General features: G+C 45.5%; 2 protein-coding genes across 2 annotated transcripts in view; one reads left to right on the top strand and one right to left on the bottom strand.

Moving 5' to 3' along the window:
- Positions 1–2,065: 2,065 nt before the first annotated feature.
- On the bottom strand, positions 2,066–2,451 carry LOC148064678 (exostosin-1c-like). The gene is made up of 2 exons (XM_087809750.1): positions 2,287–2,451; positions 2,066–2,230 (listed from the first exon to the last, which is right to left on the bottom strand). The coding sequence occupies exons 1-2, from the start codon at positions 2,386–2,388 to the stop codon at positions 2,066–2,068; spliced, it is 267 nt and encodes an 88-aa protein (XP_087665876.1). The 5' UTR covers positions 2,389–2,451.
- A 6,791-nt stretch (positions 2,452–9,242) lies between these two features.
- LOC148064677 (NACHT, LRR and PYD domains-containing protein 3-like) overlaps positions 9,243–12,203 on the top strand; it is a 28,010-nt gene continuing 25,049 nt past the window's right edge. Inside the window, exons 1-7 of the mRNA XM_087810182.1 lie at positions 9,243–9,412; positions 10,614–10,692; positions 10,766–10,945; positions 11,024–11,131; positions 11,215–11,328; positions 11,522–11,594; positions 11,875–12,094. Of these exons, the coding sequence (XP_087666308.1) occupies positions 9,376–9,412; positions 10,614–10,692; positions 10,766–10,945; positions 11,024–11,131; positions 11,215–11,328; positions 11,522–11,594; positions 11,875–12,094 (811 nt within the window). The 5' untranslated portion in view covers positions 9,243–9,375. The remainder of the gene's footprint in view (positions 9,413–10,613; positions 10,693–10,765; positions 10,946–11,023; positions 11,132–11,214; positions 11,329–11,521; positions 11,595–11,874; positions 12,095–12,203) is intronic.

The following is a 12,203-nucleotide window of genomic DNA, read 5'->3' as shown; positions in this document are numbered from 1 at the left end:
ATTGTCAGACCTTTGAATGATTTATTGAAATGGGATCTTGCCTCCATAAAAGGGAACTCAAGTCAATGGCAGCGGAAGAAATCGGCTTTTCTTGGGAAAAGTGGACCTCTGACTGCGAAAATGCTTTTCAGATTGTCATTGAAAAACTAACCACAGCCCCTGTACTTACTTTTGCAAACTGGCAGTTTCCATATTGGTTACATGAACATGTAGTTGTGTGAACATGTAGCCGTATGAACGTTAAGCCGTGTGAACGTGAAGCCGAGTGAACGTGAAGCCGTGTGAATGTGAAGCCGTGTGAATGTGTAGTCGTGTGAACGTGTGAACATGAAGTTGTGTGAACATGTAGTTGTGTGAACATGTAGTTGTGTGTCTCAAGCGTGGCTGGACCATCATCGTCGAATCTTCGGCTTCTTCATCGACGGGAACTTTGTTCTTCCCCCGGGGAGACCAAGGCGAGCCCTGCTTGACTCACGAGGTACTGCAGGTCACACGAGACACTGAAGAAGGTCCTTGTGTCTCACGATGAACCAAGACGTCCTCACACCCGAGGCGTCATACCGTCCGACGCCGTGCAATTCACCCCTGGCACCCCTGAGGTGACTGTAAGGAAATGACAACTTTACTGTAATCAATCATCTAGATTTAACACACATTTCAAATAGTCACTTGATTAACTGATAATCTTTCATATTTAATTCATATTAAATAATCCTATTCTTCCATTGCATTCACTGACTGCAACACAAGGCCGAGGTCACAAAGCCTTGCACACACAGAAAGATTAAACAATCCCAGATTCCAGGAAGTCTGGACACCTGTTTGAGAATTCACTCTGAAGGACACAAGTCGCTGGGAACAGACAGATTCTAGAAAACAACAAACCTTCGGTAAGTTGCCATTACGATCACGTGCGACGGCCATCTTAGAATCAAGTGTTTACAGTTACTGACCATTCCTACATTCACATTTGACTAGAGGCGTTAACCTGAATATTCTACTATAAAGATCCACCATTTTGTCTGATCTTTGCGTTCTGGCATTCGAAGACGTCTGCGATAGATCTCTCTGTTGATAGATCTCTCTGCTTCCTAGCGCTTGTGTTCACGTAAGTTTGTCTCTGACTTTTGCATAATTCACTAAACGAGCATTTTTCTTAAACTCATCCATGTGTCTGTCCTTCATTCCACCACCACGTACAAGGCTGGGGAGGGGTCGGTTCATCGGAACACAAAATCCCCACATATAATATTTGTTTTTCACTACAAACAAAGGTTCCATGCAAACCTCTGTGCTTGACCAATCACAGCAGAGTGCGTGTGGTTATGGTCAACAAGAAACAGTGTTTAGTTTCCTTCTAGTGGTAGTTTCACAGCTTGAATTTAAGTTCAAATCGAATAATCTGACAAGATTATTATATTATTATAACAACATTTATATATATTTTTTATTTTTTATATATGATGTTTTTTATGTATTTTTATTGGAATTATAATAAAAAGATATGTTGGAAGTTACTGTATCACTCAAAGTTACTTCTGAGACTTATTTTGCTGCACCGTAAATAAACCTGACACTTGAAAGAATGCACATAAAGTATGACTTACTCATGTATCCCTGAAGTACTACACACATCTGAGGATGTCCCTGTAAGTAAGAGTGTGTCTTTGTCAAGATTGTGTTGATACGTATCATGATTTATTTTTGGACCAACATCCTTCGAAGTCGAATCGGGCCGAGGACAAGTCTGGAAAACTTCCTGGTGAGCGCATTCGTCAAACTTTTCCCCTCACTATGTCTCCCTCTCCCTCTCCCTCCTCTGTTATTTTCCTGGATGATGATGGACTAGAGCTCAGATGATGGAACCCTGGATTCAGGATATGTTCACCCTCGACATGGTGAAGAGAGAACCACACGTTGAGCTGGAGCGACTTTACTTTCAGCCTTTTTTGAACTCTGTGGCTCTGATGGATCATGCCGAGCGTCTGTAACGGAGATTATTGAGACTTGTCTGGACGAACAACAGCTCCACGTCGGCCTCAGATGGAAGAAGTTCTTCAGGTGGTCACCTGTGGTAGAAGACAGCTCCAGTCAGCACGATGGAGTAGTTCTTGGTCCACTTGGACGTGTAGCCCCAGGCATGTTTCAGGGGGTCCCAGAAGTGGCTCCTGGGCGGGTAACCCACGATCCTCTCGGGGAAGCTCCTCCACACCAGGAAGGCGAAGTTGACCTGAATGACAAGAGTCAATCCTGAAGCTCCTCCTTCTCGCCATCGTGTCCACAAACCTCACTGGTCAGCAGAACCGTGTCCTCGTCCAGGCTCAGCACAGCTTCCGTTTCTATGGCAACGTGAGGTAGAAACCGACTGGAGGCCTGCGACACAAACATGAGCCATCGGGGAAAGTCAGGACATGAGCGACACACCTGTCACAGAGAGGACGAGATTCTTACCTTCCGTCTGCCGTCCGTCACCGTGAGAGGAACCGGCATGGGCGGCCACTTGCTCCGACTGGGCGGAGCTTTCTCACTGTTCCAGATGATGAAGATCTGCAGGAATGATGTCGACGTTCAATAACATCCCAGAAAACTCAGGTTATAAGAGTCTATTATTTATTACTAGAGTTTATGTTGGTGTCTCAACAAGAAGGATCTGTTTCACCTGCAGTTCAAACAAAACTCTGCAGCGAGAATTCTGATTCGCTCTCGTCGAAGAACTCACATTTCTTCGATCCGTAAAACTCTTCACCTTTCAAAGTCCATATGTATCAACACTGAAAAGTACAACGTTCAGAATTCCCGCAAGGTGGCGTACGCCCGACTCAGCTGGTTCGACCATTTACCTCAGTGACCATGTTGAGATGTTCACATCAGTTACATTAACCATCAATATTGATCATAAATTAACACACAGTAGTTACTTATTAAAGTTATTCATATGTTTTTATTCACCAAATTAATAATCAGCATTAATTAAGAAAACATAGATCATTTTATAATGAATATTTTAATCTGCCATTTTACACTATTCAGAAAAAGAAATGAATAATGATTATTTAATTTTTTTTATAATATAACAAAGAAAATGATGCTTCAAGTCAACAAAAGATGAAGATTTTTGTGAAACAAGGTTTGATCAAAGTGAAGCTGCAGAATGAAATTACAATGTAATGTTTTAAGAATATACCTGGAATAATGGAGCACCACCTTTGAGTCTTAGTCCAAAGGAAACTATTAAAATTAATAATATTATAATTATTATAATTTACTTTGGTGTTTTAGTGGAAGCAAAATCAAACATGAAGGAAAATCGCTACACAAATATTACTTACTAACTTACTTACATACAAATCCCCCTTCGGTCATTGTGGGGAAACCGTCGATGTTTATCAAGGTCAAGGTTGTTGTACGACCTTGAATGTCATCCAACTCATCTAAGATGGTCCCAGGGTGTCCATAGGGTTCCTGGCAATAGAGTCACTGATACACAGATTGATGTGTTTCACCCTTATCACCCCCTTTCCTACCATTAACCAAACATTTGGTAAAGACCATATGGTTCGTGGAATGGAGTTCAGAACATCATGTTGGTCAATTCTCTACATCCGGGCCAATGACAGGGGTGTGTCTAAAACCAGATAAAAAAAGAATAAAAATATTTGCATCACGACTGAAAGTATGCAATGAGAGGGATGAAAGAGTTGACAGAGAAGAAAAAAATCACACAAAGGGGAGAAGAAAAATAATGTAATTGTGAAAAGAAAATATTTTTTAACAAAAATAAAAAATAAAATTGAGAAAAAGGAAAAAAAAAGAAAAAAAAAATGTTTGGGCTTGAACTCAGAGGTGGTATGGTGTATGGAAGTTTTAGAGAAACGTCTAACTGTAGTTATAATGTAGGTCAGGTATTATTTATTTAATTTTGAACTTTTGGTAAGCTTAATTTTTTCTTTGTCGTCCTATTAATGTGATTTTTGACCCCTTTGCGGATTTTTGTTCTTGTACCATTGACAGACATTTCCAAACATCTCTTTATTTAATTTTTTATTATTATATTATATTATTTATTTATTATTTATTTAAAGTAGGGTAAGTATAAGTAGTAAAAGCAGTAGTATAATTAGTAGCAAAAGTACAAGTAGAATTTGTAGTAAATGTATAAGTAGTATAAATAGTAAAAGGCGTAGTAGAATGAGTAGTAAAAGTAGAAGCAGAATTAGTAGTAAAACTACAAGTAGAACATGATGCACAGGAGTTTACTAGTGAGTCTAGCTTCAACCACAGAGCCAGCCCTCCTGATCAACCTGTCCAACCTGTTGACACTTCTGTTCCCAACCCAACACACCTCAGCACAAAACACTGGCCACCACAGACTGGTAGAACATGCAGAGCAGTTTCCTGCAGATATTAAATGAACGGAGCCTCCTAAGAAAGTACAGTCTACTCTGAACTTTCTTATACACATGGTCTGTGTCAGTTTACTGTCCAGCATTACACCGAGGTACAACTTGTCGCCTTTTATTGACACTGGACATGGCTTTGTCCTGGACCAAAGTCCAGCTCCTTGGTCTTTGAGGTGTTCAGCTGCAAGAGTTGTAGCAGAAGTCTGAAGTGTAGATGGTGAAGAAGAGGGGCCAGTACTGTCCCCTGAGGTGCTCCTGTACTGCACACCACAGTGTCAGAAGTGATGTCCGCCAGCCTGACATACTGTGGTGGATCAGTGAGATAGTCCGAGATCCAGGAGACCAGACCAGGGTCCACATGAATCTTTGTCACTTTGCCCTGCCTCTGCCCTGCAGCAGAGTGGGCTGGGTGGTGTTAAAGGCACTAGAAAAGTCCAGGATCAGGATCCTCACTGAGCCACTTCCTTTATCCATGTGGGAGTAGGTCCGATGCAGGAGGTGAAGAATGGCATCTTCTACACCGGGGGGCTTGTGCGTGCTGGACATGTGGCCTGAGATGTTTGAGGACCAGCCGCTCCAGTGTCTTCATCAGCGCCACCGGTCTGTAATCATTCAGCTTGCTCGGCCGGATCTTTTTCGGGACTGGAACTATACAGGAAGTCTTTTACAGCGTTGGTACTTTCTCCAGCATCGCTTCACCTCCTGCTTTGCTGACCTCATGGCACCTCTGCCCCTGCTCCTGAAAGCCGCCTTCTCTCTGTTAAGGACATCCTTGACCTCCTTTTTTACCAACGGCGTTAAATTAATTTATTATTAGGGTAACAGCGGACAGTCTTAGCAGGGGCGACAACGTCTGAGCAGAAATCTAAATATATAATCCGTTATATAGTGTTCCTGACCCTTGATGTCCTCTTGAGACTTCAGCAGCACATCCCAGTCTGTGGTGTCAAAGCAGTCTCTGATGGCGTCCTCCACAGCTGGCGTCCACTTTCTGATTTTCCTAGTGGTCACAGTCTGTCTCTGCACCAGAGGAGTGTACTGTGACTGAAGGTGGACCAGGTTATGATCGGACCTTCCAAGTGGAGGTCATTGTGCGAGAACCCACAGGCCAGGAACTCCTCCAGAGACCAGAGGTCTGACTGTGCCCTGGTGTCCGCAATGGTGGATATTTTTGCCCCCTGGACCGGGCCTCCACCTCCCAGTCCGACAGGCTCGTTGATCGATACGGTGTTTGACCTCTAAGCTTGGCTCGCCAAACTTGGAAAGGGGCCTGAGTAGCACTTATTCCTCAGCCGTTACAACTACTGGATTAACGTCCAACCACCGTCATAAACACAAACAATTTCAATTCAATTCAATTTTATTTAAAGTGTCTTATCATAACAAAGTTATCTCAAGACACTATACAGTTGAAATAAGACTACAGTTGATTAAGGAAAAATAGATCCCAGCAATTCAACAAAGAGCAAGAAACAAAACACTGTACAGTGAGCTGTACAGTGAGCAATGGCGAGGAAAAACTTCCTTTTAGAAGGCAGAAACCTCGAGCGGAACCAGACTCATTGTTGACGGCCTGCCGCTTTGACCGGCTGGGAGGAAGGATGGGGGGGTAGACAGATGGATAAGGAGAGGAGTGAGGGAGGATATAGTGAGAGAAAAGAGGAGAGTGTAGGAGGGTCCATGGGGGTGCTGGAGAGAACTCTGGATCTGATGACTTGGTGAAGATCCTGGATCAGCAGCAGCTCTGGAGGTGGATCCCTGGATCAGCAACAGCTCTGGAGGTGGATCCCTGGATCAGCAGCAGCTCTGGAGGTGGATCCCTGGGGCTCCGGGAGAGAAATAAAAAGGTGTGGGTTTGGGACAAATGTATACAATACACAGGTATACAGACTCCGGTGACGGGTGAAGATATATAGAGGGGAGAGGGGGGGGGGGGGTTGAAATAGCCAGGCCAGAGGGCACATACCTAGCACAGCAGATCCAGACACAGGGGCCAGAGCCACAGCAGGAACCCGCGGGAGACCAGGACCCGGCAGGCGAGATAACCACCAGAGCCGACCCCAAACACCAGCGAGAAGGCGGACCACCACCGGGGGCGCGAGAGGGCAAGCACAGGCGAGGACGACCGAGGAAGCAGAGAGGGGGAGGCACCAGGCGCAGGCACCGGGGCAGAGGGGCAGCCAGAAGAACCAGTCAGGGGATAGGGCCCCGGGGCCAGGCCGGGCGACGGAGGACCCCCAGACCGTCAGGCTGCCACCAAGTCCATAGCAGGGGACCGAGTCAAGGAGATAGGGATCTACCACAGCAGCGGCGGCGGAGCCCCCCCCAATACCCTGCGGCCAGTAGCCGGGTCGAGTGCCACCGCATGAGCCCGGGGGAGCAATGGCCAGGCACCGGCCCAGGTCCCCCGGGTGACAGGGGGGCCACGGTTGTGCGGGCAGGGCGGGGGCAATGGGGCTGCAGCCATCCGGGAACGGCCCCCAGTCTTTGAACTGTAGACTGTCCCCAACAGCCGCAGCCCACCTCCCCCATGAGGGAAGTTTGGGGGGCCAGCAGTATTCCATGGGTGGTCCACGGTCTCTAAGGTGCCGAGGCCCCGCCCATCACACGTACTGACCCCCAGCCCCCGCCCCCACCCACCATGCAGCACCCAGGGGGACAGCAGCACTTGCATGGGCGGTACATGGTCACTACGGTAACATGGGTCCGCCCAATGCCTCCGCCGTCCCCCCAATGTGGCCCCGCCCAGTGTGGCCCCCCCCCCCACCCGGGAAGCCCCCGAAAGACCGACCAACCCGGCCACGAACCCCCAGGACCAAGGGCGACAAACTCCCCGACCACGGCACATGCCACACAGGGCGGGTAGAGGACCACAGCCACCGCTGCAGCAGACACCCACCCCAAGACAGGCCCCCCACCACAGACCAGGTGAAGCCATCGGGGCCGGAAGGTCATCCAGAACACCCGGCCAGCCCCAGCCCCACCCCTAACGGTTCACCCGCCGACCCCGGCGGGACCAGCAACCCCCCAGCCCCAGCACCGCCCCCAGCGCAACCCCCCATCCACCACCCCAGCCACCCCCGCCAGCACCAGCCCCCACGCACCATCAAAAACCCCCCGGAAGCGGGCCACCCGCCCGCCGGCACACGGGGCCATCGCGGCACCAGCGGTCACCACCACCAGGCCCAAGGCACCCACAGGCCCCACCCGCCGGACCCCCACACCCGAACAGGCCAAGCCAGAACGGCCCCGGCGAGAAAAGAAGGATATACAGAGCTTGGTGTCTAAAACTAAAACTAAAACTCCTCCAGCATTCTCAGCCTATAGCAGCTAAGATAAACAGTTTTGTTTGTTATGACAGCTAGAGATAAACAGTCAAGTTAATTATAGGCTTTATCGAAAAGTAAGGTTTTAAGATTATTTTTAAACATAGAGAGGGTGTCTGCCCTCCGGACTGAAGCCGGTAGTTTGTTCCACAGCAGAGGGGCTTGAAAACTGAAGGCCCTGGCTCCGAATCTACATTTAGAGATTTGTGGTATAACTATCTAGATCAGAGTTTAGGGATCATAAGGTCCTTGAGGGTTGGTAAGTTTGGATTAAATCTTTAATGTATGTTGGTGCTAGACCATGTAAGGCTTTATAGGTTAGGAGAAGGATTTTAAATTGTATTCTAAATTCTACAGGAAGCCAATGTAGGGAAGACAGTACAGGGGAAATGTGTTCGCGCCTCTTAGTCTTAGTCAGGACAGGAGCTGCAGAGTTCTGAATGAGCTGAAGAGTTCTGAGAGACTTTTTAGAACAGCCTGACAGAAGAGAGTTACAATAGTCCAGCCTGGAGGTAACAAAAGCATGGATGAGCTTCTCAGCAGCATCTAAAGGAAGGAAGTGCCTAATCTTTGAAATGTTACGAAGGTGGAAGTAAGCAGTCTGTGAGATTTGTTTTATGTGTGAGTTAAATGATAAGTCCTCGTCAAAGCATACACCCAGATTCTTTACAGTGGTGCTAGTAACAGGAGCAAGTCCATTTTGTAAAGCTAGATCATTAGTTAATGATTGTCTGAGATGTTGTGGACCAACAAGTAAAACCTCAGTCTTTTCCGAGTTCAGTAGGAGGAAGTTTTTGGTCATCCATGACTTGATAACTGTGATACAGGACTGTAATTGTGTTAGCTGAATTCTTTCATCTGGCTTCATGGACAAGTAAAGTTGGGTGTCATCAGCATAACAGTGAAAATGTATAGAGTGTCTTCTAATCAAGTCCCCTAGTGGGAGCATATAGATTGTGAATAGTATTGGACCAAGAACAGAACCTTGTGGGACACCATAGCTGACCTTAGTGTGTGTCGATGAGAGGTGGTTGACATGTACATAGTGCGTTCTATCCGACAGGTAAGATTTAAACCAGTTAACAGTTAACAAGATGGCCGACTACCAACTCAGTCAACGTATAATGGTTATATACTACCACCCGGTGGCCAAGAGTATTCCACGAACACAACGAAGAGTTTGTGGTGAAAAAAATCACGTGTCAATGATGCTTCAGAAGTGCTGATGTGTTTGTCCATCACTGTCATGGAAACTTCTGTCAAGTGTGTGAACTGAAGACACCTGGAGGACATCTGCAGCATTTGGATCAGAACCAAGACTTGTTTGGATGAAAAGTACAAAACTAGATGAAACTGGATAATAAACAAGTGAAAGAGATAAAGCTGTGTTTGCGACAGGTGTGGCAGGGACAGGTGAACAAGACTGCATTCCTTCTTCTAGATCAAGATTGTGACTGAACTTGTCAAACGTCTTTATCCTTGTGGCACATCTTGTGTTGTTGAACTATGTTATAAAAGTGTGAGTCAACAACACACTATGTTGCACTGATGTCTCTGACAGGACACACCTCCTCACTGACGGTTGATCAGTGTTTCCCTGAGTCTGGATTACAAGCAGCTCAGCTCACCTGGAAGTTTCACCTACAAACATGGACACAAGTCTTCAGAGCAGAGAGCTGCTCACAGGTCAGTGACTTTTTTCATGCTGCCATGTTCCCCAGCCAGAGTGTGAATGCATGAGTCAAGAGTAAGTTTGTGAGGTGAATAAATTAATAAAGAGTTAGGTGAATAGATTAACCAAGAGTGAGTTTGTGAGGTGAATAAATTAATAAAGAGTGAGGTGAGTAAATGAATCAAGAGTGAGGTAAAGACATGAAACGAGAGTGAGGTGAATAAATGAATCAAGAGTGAAGTTAATACATGAATCAAGAGTGAGGTGAATAAATTATACAATAGTGAAGTGAATACATGAAGAGTGAGGTGAATAAATGAATCAATGTGAATACATTAGATTTTTTCCTTTATTTAACAGGGACACTGCACAGCTTAGCATAGTACTTCAATTATCTTAAAAACAGGTTTGGTATAATTTGGTGCTGCTATGTCTTTAATTCTTTCACCAAATGTATGTGATAGATTCTGCACTGACTCAATAAAATAATTATTAAACGCAGAGGTAATTTCATTACAATCACTGGTTAAATTTCCATGTACTTTCAATTCATGTCCAGTTACCTGATCAGACTCTCTCTTTGTAAATTCATTAATGTTCCTCCACATCAGTCTATTCCCTTTCCTTCTTTGATAATGTCCATAAAAAAGTTTGCCTTTGCTTTCTTTGGTTCATTCACTACTTTGTTACGAAGTAAAAACTCGTCCATCATTAATTGATTTAGTGCTGTTTTCACAAGTTGTCATTGAACCAAGGCAGGTTGACCTTGGGGTGTCCATTTCTGAAAGTTTTGCTGTATTTTTCTTTAATTCTATTTATGGCATCTAAAAATGATTCACAAGAAGCCTCTATATCATCTGTGAATAGAACATCACTCCAATCAGTTTGGCTTATTTCTTCCTTAAATGCATTCATGTCCCGTTTCCTTATTCCATAGGAATGTTTAATTATCTCTTGCTGGTAAGTAAACCTGTTTTTTGGCAACTTCCTTGCAACATGAGTCATATTGTGATCCGACAAGACAGTGAGGAGATAATAAGATTTAATGATCCTCTCAGGCTTGTTACTGAACAAGTTGTTACATCAGTCAGTATCAGAGAGTGAACACATGAATGTGTGGTTGAGCAACAACATGTTGTTTGTACTGATGAGGTTTTATTATAGTATCAACAACACAACGATGACGAGTGATGATGCTGTTGTGTTTGTGTGCAGGTGTGGACACAGAGGAGGAAGATCCTGCCTCTAAACCTCCTCTGGGTGAAGACCATGACAGTCAGACCAGAGCTCAGAGGTGAGAAGATCACGTCTCTGTCACACCTATAAATACTGGAATCTTCTTCTCACTGAAACTTGTGTGTGTTCAGATCGAAGCTACGTACATCTGCTGGACCTGGACCTGGACCTGGACCTGGACCTGGACCTGGACCTGGACCTGGACCTGGACCTGGACCTGGACATGGACCTGCTCCCAGCTGTGTGTCTATGAAGAGTGACTGGTCTATGGGAAGATCGATTGACTTCAGAGGTGAACAGAAGCATCAGAGGTGAGAGACAACAGGAGCAACATCTACTGGTCAGATGGTGAACGACAGAAGTGTTGATCAGAGTTGTGTCTCTTTCAGGATCTATCAGGAGAAACAAGAAGAGTCTGAACTCAACTGTGAGTCTCTGAAGAGTGACAGATCTTTTGGAAGATTGTTTGACTTCAGAGGAGAACAGAAGCATCAGAGGTGAGAGACAACAGGAGCAACATGACATCTACTGGTCAGATGGTGAACGACAGAAGTGTTGATCAGAGTTGTGTCTCTTTCAGGATCTACCAGGAGAAACAAGAAGAGTCTGAACTCAACTGTGAGTCTCTGAAGAGTGAAGCATCAATGCACCCTTTTCTTGATTTCAAAGGTGGACAAGAGTCTTCAGGAGACAGGTGAGGTTTTCTTCTCTCTTTTCTCCACTGATACCAACTGCTCATGAACTGTTAGTCAAAAGTGCTGCAGACAGTCGTGAAAGAAAGTCAACATCCAAGAGAAGAAGCAACAAACTGAAGCCATGAAGTCTTGCTCAGATCATTGGTGACATTGTAGAAGTAGAACTTATCGACTACCTGATGTTCTTCACAGAGAGGATCAGCAGGTCTCAGATGTTCTCCAGTGTGTCCAGCAGCATCAGACAGATGTGGACTCCACGATTCAGGTACGTTCTTCAGCCTCACCTGCGAACTACAGCAGCTGCTTCTGCTGCTTCATGAAGCTCTGAGTACTGGACACCTGCATCTGTCAGCTTCACACTTGAGCTGTTCCTACATGAACCAGAAGGTCTGGTGTGGCTCAGACTCTTGTTTGGTTCTGGAGAGAAGATGAGATTTAAATTGAATATTTCCTTCTATGACGTCAATAAGAGACGAAATATCACGTCCTGCTCTTGAAGAAAGTTGGGACCTGCCTCTAGTCACATGTGTCTGTGTGTGTTTCAGCTGCTGGAGGAGAAGGTCATGACCCTGGTGAAGGAGGAACTGAAGAGAGTGAAGAAGTTTCTCAGACCAGGTGAGCAGAAACACCTGGATGATGAGGAAGAGGAGGAGTCGAAGTGTGAAGAGGAGCAGATGAGGAGCAGCAGAGAAGCTTTCCTGACGATCATCCTGAACCTCCTGAGGAGCATGAAGCAGGAGGAGCTTGCTGGTCGTCTGTGGGGAAGTAAGAGGATTTGAACCTTCAACCTGCTGATTATGAAGTCTTGAAGTCAATTTGTGATGGAAGTTCCTGCAGCTGATGAGAAGATTGATCTTCTAGAATCTTGAGATTC

The sequence above is a fragment of the Callionymus lyra genome, chromosome 15 (assembly GCF_982586985.1).
Source record: "Callionymus lyra chromosome 15, fCalLyr1.hap1.1, whole genome shotgun sequence".
In the NCBI taxonomy this organism is placed as follows: domain Eukaryota; kingdom Metazoa; phylum Chordata; class Actinopteri; order Syngnathiformes; family Callionymidae; genus Callionymus; species Callionymus lyra.
Note: the sequence above shows the minus strand (reverse complement) of the source record. Positions and strands in the feature narration are given on the sequence as shown.

What these genes read in the sequence shown, in the direction of transcription:
- LOC148064678 (XM_087809750.1), bottom strand. Translation starts at nt 2,388, where the DNA reads ATGTTTGTGTCGCAGGCCTCCAGTCGGTTTCTACCTCACGTTGCCATA. An exon ending in CGGTTCTGCTGACCAGTGAG is followed by an intron (nt 2,231 to 2,286) that starts GTTTGTGGACAC and finishes CTTGTCATTCAG; the next exon opens with GTCAACTTCGCCTTCCTGGT.